Source organism: Helianthus annuus, chromosome 6 (genome assembly GCF_002127325.2).
Source record: "Helianthus annuus cultivar XRQ/B chromosome 6, HanXRQr2.0-SUNRISE, whole genome shotgun sequence".
Taxonomy (NCBI): Eukaryota; Viridiplantae; Streptophyta; class Magnoliopsida; order Asterales; family Asteraceae; genus Helianthus; species Helianthus annuus.
In genome coordinates, this window is record NC_035438.2 from 53,304,367 (window position 1) to 53,320,114 (window position 15,748).

General features: G+C 38.6%; 1 protein-coding gene across 4 annotated transcripts; it reads right to left on the reverse strand.

Annotated features, from left to right (window-relative positions):
- Nucleotides 1–278: 278 nt before the first annotated feature.
- On the reverse strand, nucleotides 279–4,045 carry LOC110865492 (adenylyl-sulfate kinase, chloroplastic-like). Of its 4 annotated transcripts, XR_004861293.1 has the most exons (9): nucleotides 3,630–4,045; nucleotides 2,455–2,556; nucleotides 2,251–2,376; nucleotides 2,100–2,164; nucleotides 1,896–2,014; nucleotides 1,724–1,801; nucleotides 1,184–1,358; nucleotides 944–1,101; nucleotides 279–674 (listed from the first exon to the last, which is right to left on the reverse strand). XR_004861293.1 is itself a non-coding variant. In XM_022114749.2 (8 exons), exons 1-6 carry the CDS (start codon nucleotides 3,648–3,650, stop codon nucleotides 1,323–1,325), a joined length of 507 nt encoding a protein of 168 aa, XP_021970441.1. In that variant the 5' UTR covers nucleotides 3,651–3,941; the 3' UTR covers nucleotides 279–674; nucleotides 944–1,101; nucleotides 1,184–1,322. The 4 variants fall into 4 exon arrangements, 2 of the variants coding, with proteins under 2 accessions (XP_021970441.1, XP_021970440.1); XR_004861294.1 differs by having other exon boundaries at nucleotides 2,251–2,556; nucleotides 3,620–3,936; XM_022114749.2 differs by lacking the exon at nucleotides 2,251–2,376 and having other exon boundaries at nucleotides 2,100–2,250; nucleotides 3,630–3,941.
- Between the last annotated feature and the right edge of the window lie 11,703 nt (nucleotides 4,046–15,748).

Genomic DNA, 15,748 nt, shown 5'->3' on the forward strand with positions numbered 1-15,748 from the left:
TTTTGCGACCCAGGTTTTGCGACTTTAATAATGGTCACAAATATTGCGACTGTTCCTGGTTTTGTGGGACTTCAGTTGCGACGGTCTTGATGCGACCGTATTCCGACCGGATGCCTCTTACAAACTGCGATCGTTTTCCGACCGCCTGTCTATACAAACTGCGACCGTTTTGCAACTGCTTGCCTTTTGAAAAATTGCGACCGTTTTTGCAGTCGCAATTTCTATTTATTTTTTAGAAACTATTTTTATCCATTTTCTATTTTAACCTGCATATAATGTCAATTTTAAATTTTACATATTATCAAATTTTCACAATTATATAAAACATCCCACTTGAAACATCAAATACCAAAGTTATCATAACAAAATACATATTCAAAACAAAGTGTTTATACGTTTTGAAACCTAAGTCGATGATTATACGTTTTGAAACCTAGCTTTTAGCATCGCTTCAATGTTTGCCATCCTTTCATTCATAGCCTCTTTCTCCGCCTTATCTCTCATTTTCCCCCACCAATTCTGCAATAATATCGTTCAACCTTTCTTTTTCTTCTTTTTCTTTCACTATATCTTGGATAATCACGTTCACTTTTGATCTAATAAAACCAATGCAAAGTGAAAAAATTAATGGCCACGACCCTTTCCGATATTTGTCGTAGTACATCCCATGATATCTACAATAAAAAGCCAAGTGTGAGATTCAGCAAATATGATTTGTTGATTTTGATTTTTAGGAATTAGTTATTTCTGTTACGCCATATTGATCTGTAAAGTTTGTCAATTTCATCATTTGCCTCATTGAGTTACACATTCCGTCAATTAACGATTAACAAGAATAAAACTCATAACTAACATATTTATGATAAAAACTTACTATTATAGCACAAATCACTTACACGTTACTAGGCAATTAAAAAAGAACTCTAATTACACGCTTATATACCTTGTTGCTGCCCTGTTCTCTTGTTGTTGCCCAGTTCTCTTGTTGCTGCCATGTTCTCTTCAGTGACGGTGTTAGCATTGCTTCTACTAATATATCAGAATTTTGAGTTAAGCACCAAATGAAGATACCAGACGCTTCTTTTGATAGCTCGGAGATTCCTGCCAAAACAAGCAGCAACAAAATTGAGTATGTAAGAAGCTTCTAGAAGTTGAAGTTTTTAAATAACATTGAAAAGCGCACCTTCTCCGGAAGTTTTTAAGGAAACGGTGTAACCCAAATTTCCGGAAGTACAACTTCTTTATCGTCCTCTCAATTTACCAGTATGATTCATGCCGGCCAAGCTTCCAATATCCGGTTTAACCGGCCGGTGTAAACCGGTTCAACCGACCGATGTAAACCGGTTTTTAAAACATACCTACCAATCTCATACAGAATCGGTAGCGTATCAGTATTTCAACGATTACCATAGTCCATACCTACAGTATTCCGTTTAGATTTGAAGTCCTTTCTGTTTCAGTATTTTGCTGTACGATACCGATCTCATACAGAACCAGCCTTAACCAGCCCTGGGTTTTAAAAAGCGCCCTGATGCAGGCCTTAGCGCCTCATGTCACTTGAGCCGCGCCTTTTCCACAAAGCACAAGAAAAGCGCGTATTTTGGGTTTTTTTTTGGGCTCTGAGGCGCGCGCCTTGTGTACTTTAGGTGTTTTTATGCATCAAAGTGTTGTACAATAGGTTTTTAGGCTTGTACATGTAGGTAAAATTATATATAAACCTTACTTCAGCATCTTTTGTCAGCTTGTATAAACCCTTTGGATCCCTGGCCTCACAAACACATAAAGGCATATCCATGAAAGCCTATCAATCACAATGTCATGTGAATAATTATGAAATGCAACCTTTTATAATCAAGAAAAGCTCAAATTTATACATATAGAAGTATAGAACTAACCTCAATGAAATCTCCCGTCGGAAGTTTGGCTCGACAAGAATCGCGATCTTTTCTGTAGGGAGATATCACACTGGCAATGCAGATAACTCCAGCATCAGAGAACAACTTTGCAACTTCTCCTAAAAATCCATAATTAGTATATAAAAAAATACAGCAAACGCGAGTACTACAATTAGGCATTAGCTATGGAAGAATTAAACTCACTGATTCTTCTTATATTCTTAACACGGTCTTCTGGTTGGAACGTAAGATCACTGTTAAGACCATGCCTGACATTATCACCATCAAGGGCGTATGTTAGCTTCCCTCGAGAATGCAAACCGCGTAGATAATGCACAAGCCAATGTGCTCTTACCTGAATCACATTTGTAATTGAAGCCTTTTGTCAGGCCTCAGCGCCGCATGGTTCTAAGTTGGGCTAATCTTGATGGGTTCGGGTTGGTTCGGGTCGAGTACGGGTCAAAGTCTAGTCATTAAACAGCTAACGGGTCATGGGTAAGGATTCTCATTAAATAAAAAAGCATGAAAACCTAAAAAACAAAACCTTACGAAAATATACCCGGAATATCGTCTCGAAGAACCTGTTCATTACCAAAAAATCAGAGTACCCAATCCAAACAGCGATAAAACAGCTTAACGACGGCTGAATCCGATTGAAAACCTGTTCATTACCAAAAAATCAGAGTAAAGTTAGTACAAAACCACCGAGACATTGCAAAATTTAGGTCTACGTGAGAAAGAAAAGAAAATTAATTAGTACATAACGAAGTAGACGAGATCGAAACCTGCTTATTCTGTTAAATGAAGAATATTTAGCTGAAACAGCTTAGTAGCATGTAAATGCGACCGTAAACCTATTCATCAACATATATAGCATGCCTAGTACTGTATTAACAGCTTAGAAAACAGATGTACTTTTTAGTTTTAGGGGCAGGGCAAAAGATGCGGGTTAACCATTTAACCGCATCTTTTAGTTTTGTCATCCGCATCATTTGTCCAATTGTGTACTAGTGTAATATGCTAAATTTTGTAAAATCAAAGTAATAATACATTTTTAGTATGAATATATAAACATATATAGCATGCTAGTACTGTATGAACATCAGAAAGCAAGCACTATAAGTTAAAACAGCATTCATGCACGCAGTTCTCCAAGCAAACCATATATATAGCTTTCTCAAAGTTGAATTAAATTTATGTACTGTGACAGAAAAAAGCTGGTTAATTCATTGTTTTTGAAGAATTAAACAACAACTATCAGCTTCATGATCATCAATAAGGTTTATTATCACATGTGACAAGTTGATAAACCAAAAATATTTCATTTCCTTTTATACTCAAACATATAATCATCAGAAATATGTTTAACAAAAGGAAGAAATTAAATTAAATCACTGTGTTTAAATTTAAAAAATCGAGTGGATGCAAAATTTGAATCCAGATATCATCAAACCGAAACCGAAACCGAAAAACATAATCGATAATTCGTTTGCTCGCACTGTGTACGAATTCATAAATCATAACCTAACTATAATCCATAAACCCTAAATCCTCACTCGAACAACATATGTTTATAGTTTCTACAGCATAAAATAACTATATATCCATATAAACAGTTATCATATCGAAATCGAACACAAGATCAATAAACAAATCAGTTATGTTAACCTAAACCGTTTAGATCGAGTTATGAACAAACATGAAGTCAAATTAAGAACAATAACCTTCAAATACCTTAGATCCGTGAAACGACATGAAATCTAGAACAACTTCGATGTACCAGCAAACGTGTGACAGAAATTGATTAGAGGAACGATTAAGGAGTCGTCGATCTAGGTTTTATGCAGAACAATTGGTGAATCTTCGGTAATGTGGAGGAACGATTGGGGAATCATCGGTGAATCTTCGTCGATCTAGGGTTGACATCGTGAATTGACAATAGGCGTGGGCAGAGTCAGTTTTAGGTTTTGAGAGACAGAGATTGGGGGAATTAGGAGCGGGATACAAAAATTTTAAAGGGATTATTTATATTTTAAAGAGATTGGGGGAATTAGGCCCATAACAAAGTCTTATACGTACTTAATATGATGAGGATATAAGTAGTATGTGAATAAAAATGCACAGTTGATAGTTGTTTATAATATGGATTTTATATGGTACGTATAATTAAGCTCAAAATAAATATAAAGTAAATAGGATGCTAAACTTGGGATTTTAGAAGGGCGGAAACGGCCGGGGGACGGGTTTATACGAAGAGGATGGAAGGGGGGAATCGGGTGGCGGTTGTGGATTTGGGTGGGAGTGTGTCGACGGGTACGCATGGGAACCCGCTTGGGATTTTGGCGCGACAACTTTCGTATCCGCTGCATAAGATACGGGACAAGTGTCCGCTTTATAGGTCGGTTGGTTGGTTGAGACGTTTTGGCAGGTAGATGGTTCACCGACGAATCCGGAGGAAATGAGTTTGTTTAACACGGGTTTACTCTCGAGGCTTTCGTTAGCATAAAACTACTGTTATGAAAATCTTTATATTTTGTAAATTTCTCATTGCATAATCAACTAGAAGCAGTTAACATTTCAGTAAACATATACAACTTTTTAATCAGGATAAAAGGTTTATACTGATTACTAAATCAACAATGTCCAATCCCTGCCTGGTGCTAATTGCTTCAAACTCATGAGCAAAATAAGATAATTAAGACATGTCAGATAGCATTTAACAAACACTACAGAACCAATAACTCGTATTTGCGACCGCTTTAGACGGTCGCAACTTTTTCTTATATATATATATATATATATATCTCGTATTTGCGACCTCTTTAAGCAGTCGCAACTTTTCCTTTTCTCGTTTTGTGCGACCTTTTTCCGACACTATTCAACTAATTTGCGACTGCGAATACGAGGTCACAAAACTTGCGACCGTTTTGCGACCGAATCTAGATTGGTCTTTAATTGTGCGACTATTTTGATTTTGGTCACAAACCAGTTGCTAATTTTGCGTCCGCCTTATATTGGTCGCAACATTTGGTCGCAATTGCTTAGTTTTCTAGTAGTGATTCTTCGTGTTCTAACCATGCGCTCTGATACCACATGTTAGCGGAAGCCGATATCATCATCATCATCGGATTCGTGTTCGTGATTCTGTACGTGTGAGTTTGTACAGAAGAGAGTGCAAAACGAATTTTTGTAATGGATATATTATTGAATATCTTGATAATGATCAAGTTACATTGTTTTGATATATATACAAAAGGAACAGTTGTGTTGGTTGTTTAAACGATGTGACGGTTAACCGTTGTCATTGCAACCGTTTACCTAGAATTCTAAATAATAATATAAATAAAGCTACATAATATTAAGTTTAATTTATTATCTAACAAACAGTACGTACCTTGTAAGCCAGTTGCTTTCTGGGAGCTTTTCCACCAGTAGACTTGCGAGCGGTTTGCTTGGTACGAGCCATTGCCTTCCAGATTCAAGAAACTAATAACCGAAAGAAAACTTACAATCAGATATAAACAAGTAAACATAAGAATGTAAAGAAACTAAATTCGATACCTATAGACTGATCGAGAGATTGTAAGATTCAGAATGCAATCTTCCATTTTCCGTATGCATATATATAGGGCGTGGCTGACTTTGGTTTCCGAATATAGAGAGAGACTTTCGGTGTGTTCTTTTTTCTGATTGGTTTCTAGTGTTAGTAAATGAATTTGATTGGTTATAACTATTTGACGGGGATTGCAATTTTGTGTTTCTTTTGTGTGTTAATTATTGGTGTTTAGGGTTTAGGAAAACCAAATTTTATTTATCCTAAATTACAATTTCAATCCTTTGGTAGTGTTTGGTATGCTGGAACGAGAGGTGGAATGGAATGAGTGATTATGAGGGAATGAAGAAAATAGTGTTTGGTTGGTCAATGTAATGGAATCATCCATTACAAAAGGCATTTCAATCCCTCAAAATCATTCCTTCCACCCCCTTGTTTTTTTTCTACCACCCGTTGTCACCGCCACCACCTCCACCCATCGCCTTCGCCGACACCCACCACCGCCACCTATAACCACCCACAATCACTACCACCGACCACCACCACCACTTACCGCTAATTTTATTACTCCGTTTTTCTTGACTACCGAACAATACACAATAATAATTCATTCCATTCACATGGTAACCAAACAAGACATGGAATGATAATGATCCATTGCATTCCCTCGTCCATTCCATTACATCATCCATTCTATTCCTTCGTTCATTCCATTACCCCATACCAAACAGACCCTTTATATTTATATGAACTAGTGTTTTTCAATGACGCGCGTTGCGCGAAAGGCATTGGTGTTTTCGACCGACATCATTCTTCAAACGATTCGAGATAAACGATGCGTAACCAGCCATATCCGGCATCGTAGAGTGTATTAATAAGGGAGCAATTGGATGATTGGATGTTGGGCTTTGGAATGCCCACGGATTGTTCGGGTCAAAACCACGATTATGAGGATTCATTTTTCGTATTGTGGTTGGATGAGAATTTTTTTTTTTAAAATAAGATAGAGATGATTATAGAAGAGGTTGAGTAGTTGTGGTAAAAAAATGAATAGAAGTGTGAGTATTTATAGTGAATAATGTTTTTTAAACACATAGCCGTTGGCCAACGGATAGCCCAAACAGCTACTTGTCTTGGCCAATGAGATCCCGTCATGTCATCTTGATAGACCCGTCCAACGCCCGGGCTGAAACCCCCGCCCAAGGGGCCACGCCGAAACCCAAGCCCACCCGGGGTGGTGACTTGGGCGTTTGTACCTAACCCACACCACAACCCCCGCCCCCGGGCTGAAACCCCCACCTAAGGGGCCACGCCAAAACCCAAGCCCACCCGGGGTGGTGACTTGGGCGTTTGTACCCAACCCACGCCACAACCCCCGCCCCATACCCCATATTCTAATATAGCCTAAATTCACTGTTCATTTAGTTTGAATTTTATCATAGATTTTTTTTAAAAAATAAGATAGAGATGATTATAGAAGAGGTGGAGTAGTTGTGGTAAAAAAATAATAGAAGTGTGAGTATTTATAGTGAATATATATTTTTTTTAAACACATAGCCGTTGGCCAACGGCTAGCCCAAACAGCTACTTGTCTTGGCCAATGACATCCCGTCATGTCATCTTGATAGCCCCGTTCAACGCCCGGGCTGAAACCCCCAACCAAGGGGCCACGGCGAAACCCAAGCCCACCCGGGGTGGTGACTTGGGCGTTTGTACCCAACCCACGTCACAACCCCCGCCCCTGGGCTGAAACCCCCGCCCAAGGGGCCACGCCGAAACCCAAGCCCACCCGGGGTGTTGACTTGGCGTTTGTACCCAACCCACGCCACAACCCCGCCCCATACCCCATATTCTAATATAGCTTAAATTCACTGTTCATTTAGTTTGAATTTTATCATATATGAATTTTTTTTCATAATTCATTTCAATCATCAGGGCAAATTACATAAAGATAGCAGGTAGACGAACAACAAATTGCGCCGCCATCCCTTTCTGAATAGAAAACCCTAATCTACTAAAAACAAAGCCTCGCCCCTGAGGGGTCGAAAAGTTGCTGTGGACCACACGCTGAACTCTAGACAAGAACCGAACTGCCTCTGGCGCCAAGGAGCCAAACGTGTCAAACGCCAGGGGGACAAAGGCATGCTGATTATCCTCACAAGGTTTCGCGTGCTTTTCCACCTTCTTCGACTCTGCTTTCAGTACCGCTTGCCCCGCCAGATTTTGGAGGTGGGAGGATAACCCGGTCAGATTTCGAGTTGAACTGGTCCAAAAGAAGCATATTTTTTGACCTTGAGTATTGGTCTTCTCTGCAGCTGAAACATAACTTAGATGTAATGCATATAGAGAAAAATGTGTGCGACAGCTTGCTCGGTACTCTTCTAATGAATGATAAGAGCAAAGACACGCCAAATGCGCGGTCCGACACAATGGCTGAAACAATCGGGTCGCAAGTTGTTAAGTCCCCACCCAAAGTACTCATTCAAGTCCGATGATCGAAAACTTTTTTGTCAGTTTATAAAAAATGTTAAATTACCAGACGGGTTTGGATCTAATATCAGTAAGAGGGTGACAAATAACAATGCTAACATTACCGGGTTGAAATCTCATATCCTCATGCAACGTTTGATACCGATTGGGGTTAGAGGGCTTTTGACTAAAGATACATCTACACCAATAGTAGACCTTTGTATGTTCTTTAAGCAACTTTGCTCTAGAACACTCTCGGTGGATGATATGAAGAAAGCAAAGGATGACATTGTTACCATCTTATGCAAGTTAGAGATGATTTATCCACCTGCGTTTTTTGACATTATGGTTCATTTACTTGTGCATTTACCTGATGAAGCGATTGCGGGAGGTCCAGTAGCTTTTAGATGGATGTATCCATTTGAAAGGTACATGAAAAAACTAAAGAACTATGTCAAAAACCCGGCAAGGCCTGAAGGTTGTATAGCTGAAGGTTATGTGTTTGAAGAAGCTCTAACATTTTGTTCAATTTACCTTAAAGATGTTCAGACTAAGTTCAATCGCCCAGATAGAAACGATGATTTCGTTGTTGAAAAAAGAAAGTTATGGGTGTTTGAGTCCAAATGTCGTCTTGTTGGCGCAAGAAAGGACAAATATCTATCATTCATCGAAAAAAGCAAGATGGAATGGTTTGTCCTCGAAAACTGCTCAGAAGTTAGGGAGTACATGAAGTGAGTGCTTCTATCATTAACTTTTCATAATCTATTAATTGGTATTTTTCATTCCTTTCTTATATTTGTCATCAATGTAGTGAATTCAAGCATACACATCCCCAAGATGATCTTAAAACGAAATTTCCGGGATGGTTTCTCCATAAGGTATAATACATATATAACACTCATTACTCTACACTTGCTAGGTAATACATATATAACAAACATTATTACTCTATATTTGTTAGGTCAATTTGATGAAAACACAAAATTCTCCAGAATTCCACCCGGAGTTGTATGCTCTTTCAATTTGTGCGAAAATGATTGCTTACACTTACACTGCTTGCATAGTCAACGGTGTTAGGTTTAAGACACTTGAACGTGATGCAAAATGCGCAACGCAAAACTCTGGGGTGGAAGTGGTTGGAGAGAACGGTGTGAAATTTTATGGCCAATTAGAAGAAATTATTGAGTTGCGTTATACAAATGATTATTCCACTGTCCTATTTTGGTGCAAGTGGTTTGATACTCAAAGGGGTGTAAACCATGACAATAATATCACCAGTATAAGCACTGAACATGAATAGGACAAAGACGATCAACTCATATTTGCTTCGCAAGCCAAACAAGTGTTCTTCATCCAAGAAACGTCTCGAAACCAAAAAAATAAACATAGGTGGGTAGTCGAAAATGTTAATCATCGAATAATTTGGGATCGGCCATTAAGTGATGACCGCGTCAATAAGGTTCAAAAAGTTGACAAACGCTTAGAAGATATTGACGTTGTCGATAACAACTCTTCATCTGACTGTCCACTTGTCATTGACTTGACCCAATACTTTCAAATTGGATCTTCTCATGTTACTGCGGGTGAGCCTTCAATTGAAGTTGATCCCCCAACGGCTACCGTCGATGAAGTGTTTGAGGTCGAGACTGACTGTGATGAGGTCGAGGCTGATTGTGATGAGGATGATCCCGATTATGTGGAGTCTGACTATAAGAAAAGTTATTGTAATTTATATTGATTTGTAATTGATAAACACTTGTTTGAAATATTTATTTGAATTTGAGTTACACTTGTTGTACTTTCCCTTAATTTCTATTAGATACACATGCTGTAACATTTGTAACTTTATAGGGATTATGTTTTCGGTATTGCTGATATTCGCTTATCTTATGGCGGATGTGGCCCCCTGGGGACATGGGGGTGACGGCGCTGGTGATCCACCGATTCCTCCTGGTGGATTTCGTGGCACACACGAGACAGACGGTAAGTCTTTTACTAAATTATTTTGTAGTCCTTATATTTTATATATTATAAATGTTGTTACTAATTTTTTTTTTGTTTTAATTGCAGCGGTTCCCCCGAAGAAGGTTAGGGGGAAAGCCAAAAACGAGAAACTAAGGCGTCTGGTAAAAGCGGGGGGGGGGGGGGGGGGGGGGCTGTGTCGCTTACGTTTGATAGACAGGTCATGTATACCCCTGTTGGTAAATCAAGAGATATGTTTTCACGGGAGGCCAGCCTATATATGTGGCGGACCATCCCGTTCGATAAAATTGGATGGGATAACGTTGAACAACATTACAAGGATGCCCTCATGAACCACTTACGTGTAAATAAGTTATATGCATAAAATTTTATCAAACATTTAAGCACATGCAAATCTAATTTATATATGATATTTTAACTTTTTTATTTACTTTGTAGGAAAATTTCAATTTTGATGAAGTGGAACGTGATTTAGAGGCCAAAAACTTGACGGGTGGTATTAGGGCTGTGCTTATGAAGCGGTACTCTGACCGCAAGTACGACGCTAAAAAATTATTTAAGAGCAAGGGAGGTTACAATGATATTGCGAGCGCAAGGGCATACCATCCCGCGGATATGCCCTATGATAACTGGTTGAGAACCATCGAAGGTTTCCGGGACCAAAAATATATTAAAAGAAGCAAGGCCAACACACTAGTACGCGAGAAACAACAATTCCCATACCGTGGGGGGACATCGTCGTACGGTAGCACCGCCTATAAAAATGTAATGTTTTATGTATGTGTGCGTGTGTGTAAGCTTTTTTTATTTAATGTCTAATCTTAGTTTAATGTTAAACAGGAGATGGATAGGGTACCTACGTATGCTAAAACCCACACGGACAATCAAGGGAATTGGGTTGATCCGGTTGCTGAACAAAATTACGTAAGTATTTCTTTTAAGCATTATTTTCTATAACAAATATATATATATATATATACACACACATATATATTTAATCATCTTCGTAAAATACAGTGGAACATACAACAGGCCACAAGTGAATGGAGCGGTGAGGGTCCACCAATTGCCCCGTATCAGGAAGCGTTGGATGAGCGGCGAGGATGGTACCGCGGGATGGGGCCTAAACCTTCTTCCAACACGTCCTTGAACTCGTCATCTAACATGTCATCTTCGCAAACTCGAACACAAGAACCCCTTTCCGAGGTAAACTACGCAATTTATAAAATGACAGACGAACGCATGTTTCCTTGTTAAATATATGCTAATATACGTTTTGATATCTATTATTGTAGGATTTTGTTAACAGCTTGTTCCAAACACCGTCCTTTTTGAACCAACTTAATAACTATCTTGCTTCACAAGGAAAAGGAAAAGGAAAGTCAAAAGACTACGATCCTGATGACTTATTCAATAGGGAATCCGACGAGGAGTGACTTGTTGTTTTTAATGTATGATTTAATTAAACGTTGTAGGATTATAATGTACGACTTAAACGTAGTTTTTAACTATATTACCTTTAGTATATGTTGATTATGTTCATGGCGTATGTTTACGTTGTTTGAAAATAGGCAGGTTCTGTTTTTTCAGCCGTAAAACTGGCTGGGCAGCTGTATATAAAGTTGTTGTATTAAAAAAAAAAACAGACTTTTAGCGGCGACATGTGTCGCCGCTATTGCCCTTCCACCTTTACCGGCCAAGCTTAATACCAGCGACACTTTTAGCGGCGACAGTTGTCGTCGCTAAAAATGGAAGATCAATACCGGCGACAGGAGTCTTTAGCGGCGGCAACTGGTCAATAGCGTCCGAGCAATACCGGCGACGCTTTACCGGCGACATGTCGCCGCTAAAAGTCAATAGCGGCGACAATAGTGGTCAATACCGGCGACAGCTGGCGCCGCTAAAGGTGCCCTGTTCTTGTAGTGTAACGCGACCGACCGAGTTATGACCCGTAAGAGTTACACCGTGGGTAGCGAACTAAAATCCACTAGAATGGTTTAACTGGTAATTACAAACGATATGCGAAACGGATCATATTTATATTTATGACCGTGAGCCAGTTTATATTATTAATTATTAATAATATAATTGTTTATCTTAATTAATAAACTTGTTGTGGGTATTAACTGAGAGATGGGTACATGGACCGGGTGAGACAAGCACACTCTTGCATCTCCACTTGTCGCACATGCACCCATGCTACGCCACTTGTCGCGCATGCACTCTTGCATCGTCACTTGTCGCACATGCATGAACTTCTCGCCACTTGTCCAACTAGGCATCATGTCCGCCACTTGGCAAGCATGCATGAATCTCCATACTATATATAAAGGAATGTATAGAGTTGCTTTTTTGGGTTGAACAACTTGCACAAAGCTCTCTAAACACCCACAACCACCACCGTCGTCACCTCGGGACGTTGCCAGTACCGCCGGCCACCACCGCCGCTACCCGACCTATACCCGCGGTTCATCAGTTCGTGTCACTAGCACGTGTTCGTTGAACCTTGGGGTCTCAACCGGTTAGTTATTAACCGATGTATCTTTCTCATTGGTAGTTAGATATTCTTATCACTGTGCTCGTATTTGTATGTAAGCGGATCCTGTCAGGTTTCGTTTATTATTGATGACTCGTTTATTTTCCGCTACGTCTTATTGATTAATTCTCTTAATTAATTGACTATTATTTATTGAACCGGGTTTTAATAAATAAATTTTTTAATAACTGATCATCACGGAATCCCAACAGTGCCATCAATACATCTAAGTGGACTCAAAACTCCTGGTGTGTTGAGGCTAAGGATGTGTAGATTCAGGCCGGATCGGCCTCAAGATATAACATTTGCTCAGTTTTTGGTTTGTGTATTGATCTATTTTCAGTCCAGTCGGAAAACCTTCTGACTTTTTCCGACTAATTAACTTATTAATTTTTAAAACACAGATATGAAACGCTGAAACTATAACAACAGTTTGAAAACACACTTTACCATGGTTATCTTGGCTTCCGCTGTTGTTCATTTTTGGTTGTTTTTGTTCATCGGGTGACTGCAACAATCGAGGACGTATTGTTCATCATTCTCAGTTGTTTTTTTTTTTTGGTCATCCACGATTAATTGTTCTTAGGTTATTTTCTTTTAACAAACTATTTCTTTACAACCTTAATCAATTATGCACATCCCTATCAACTTTTCAGTTTTACATTCACATGTTACATAACCTCATCAATTTTTCATTCGCATATGTCAAAAAGTAGTTTGGATTCTAGAGTTCACTGTTATATTATATATTAATAAATTTAATAAGTCATCCCCAAGTTCATTGTCATATTATTTAAAACTAGGACAATAGAGTTATTACCTCATAAATTCAATGTTTGGCGATGGTATGGCTGAGAATACTGGGAAGTTTAGGGGTTAATAAGCAGGGAACAATGATAAATAAATAAAGTATTAGTAACCATCGACTGACTTACAGTTTGACACACGATTTGTGGTTACTTTGTGTGTGTATATACGATTACGATTTATTTGATAAACAAGTGTATCTATAAATCTTTAACAAAAATACATCAAATATAGAAAAGGCCACAAAGATCACATGCAAATATATAAAACCTCAAACCATTCTTTACCACGTCAATAAAATTCAAACATTTCCCATACTATAACTAAAAAAAAAAAACGTCCAGCACGATCACAAAAAGAAAGGAAGAAACCAAGGTTTGTGCAGCTATAGGAAATATAAACTTGAATCTAATCACATTCATTAAGCACGGATCCGGAGGGCCAACTGGATGTCTTTGGCCATGATTGTGACTCTCTTGGCATGAATGGCACACAAGTTGGTATCCTCAAACAGACCCACTAGGTAAGCTTCGGCCGCCTCCTGAAGTGCCAACACAGCATGACTCTGGAACCTCAAGTCACTCTGCAACACAGAATTGCATAAACAATGTGAATCCCGTACAGTAAGATTAAAATAAGATGTGTATGAATTACTGAAGAGATAAGGGCAATTTCGAATTATATGCCCAATAGTGGAATGTCCTTGCACAAGATAGGCGACAGAAGAAATTGTTGCCTTTGATGGAGAGAGAGGAAAGAAAAAGAAAATTTGGATGAATGAAGTTGCAAAATTCGACCAAATGAAGAACGTGTCAAAATTTGGTCATTATGGTTTTTGATCGGGTCCACAGGAACGAATGAAGTGAAATGTGTGTCGATGCCTTGGCGTGGATTGAACATCCGCACACCATTTCTGAAAGAGAAAGTCAAAGACCTTCGCTGGTGAAATGTGAAAGACCAGCCGGACCCGGAGGTTTATGAGCTTGTTGCTGTCAAGAGATTTTTCAGTAGTTGCAAATTCGACTTTGAAGTCCACACCGGGTGGATATCCAGTTGGGAGAGTGCTTAGATTCCTTGCAATGCACGGAACAGTTGCAGGATACGCCTTTAAATTCTTAATCTCTCCTATACTTGTCGATATTTTAGCTGCTTTGTGAATTGTTATTATCTCGTACAGCACTCTTTGACCTGACACATTGATCTCGAATATCACCTCACACGTGATTGTTTCAATATGAAATTCATCAATGTTGTCATGGTCCGCACCGCTTACCGACATGCCAACTCACTTTTCCAAAATTTGTTAAATCTTTTCTGATAAAACTTAATTTTGGTAAACGGCATTAAGGTCAAGCAAGAGTAAAACCAACATCGGAAAATCATTTTTGTAAATACCCTTGTGTTTTTAAATTTATCTTAGTTTATTGATTTTAGGGGGAGTAAATCCAAAAATCAGAAAATCCAAAAACATCGAAAAATTTCAAAAACACAAAAACAATAGAAAAACAAAAATGAGTTTCCTGGCGAGCAAAAGAGAAAGTGATAGTACATCAGTAGTCTATCCAAGCCTCTTTAAACCTTAAATGAAAAACGATAAGCAGCTCTATATAAGATGTATCGGTAGGCTCACAATCATTTTAAAGTGTGCAGGGTGATATAAATCTTAATCGACTGAAGATCAGGTGGGAACCATTCATTGGCATATGGTCTTAGTACCGAAATTTCGTTTGATAGATTGCCGAGGTTCTGAGATATTCGGTCTTTATGCTGCTTATCATCTGGGTATCATGGTTGTATCTTTTACCGAAAAATAACGGGGACGTAAGTCTAGATCTTCCATGATACTATACATACGTGTACATATTACATACTGCATTCGACCTCAATAAGTGATAAACAATCACATGTCCAAATCAAATAAGTGATAAAATATCACATCTATCCGGGTGTCAAGTTCGTCTCTCTGCTGTACGGAAGTACTGACCTGTTCACGGACTTGCACCTGTGCCCTCATGCATACGAAAATCAAGTTCCTCATCAATAAGTGATTATATCACATAGGACTTGTTTTCAAATCAAAATAAGTGAGTATCTCACAATTTATACGGTCAAACAGATGATAATCGGTATACTCACCGGTAAGATGAACTCTCGTGCATACCTTGATACGGGAATGTGTCGTGATGTGGATGAACACCGGTCGGTAAGTATAAATCATACATTAACGTATCCTCTAAACATGATTACATCTGATAAGTTGAGCTTAAGTGGACAACAATACCGATAATTGTTATAGAATGCTTATCTTAATGTTAACTAACTGAACAACAAGAGTGTTTTGGCATGACCGTACACTGATATGATTCTCTTACCCTCGAAACTCACAAAAAGAATGTTTGTATATATTTATTTACTGCTTAACTTTTATTGTTTTTCTTTTAAACAGTTTCGTCGTTTGGTGCATATCAGCACGACATTAGCGGTGATGTCGTTTGATAACACTCA

Excerpts from the sequence above, each read along its gene's own strand:
- LOC110865492 (XM_022114748.2), bottom strand. The coding sequence starts at position 3,650 with ATGTCGTTTCACGGATCTAAG. Across the intron at positions 2,557-3,629 it reads TGTCGTTTCACGGATCTAAG|GTTTTCAATCGGATTCAGCC; the intron begins GTATTTGAAGGT and ends GGTAATGAACAG. Across the intron at positions 1,802-1,895 it reads CGACGGGAGATTTCATTGAG|GCTTTCATGGATATGCCTTT; the intron begins GTTAGTTCTATA and ends TGTGATTGATAG.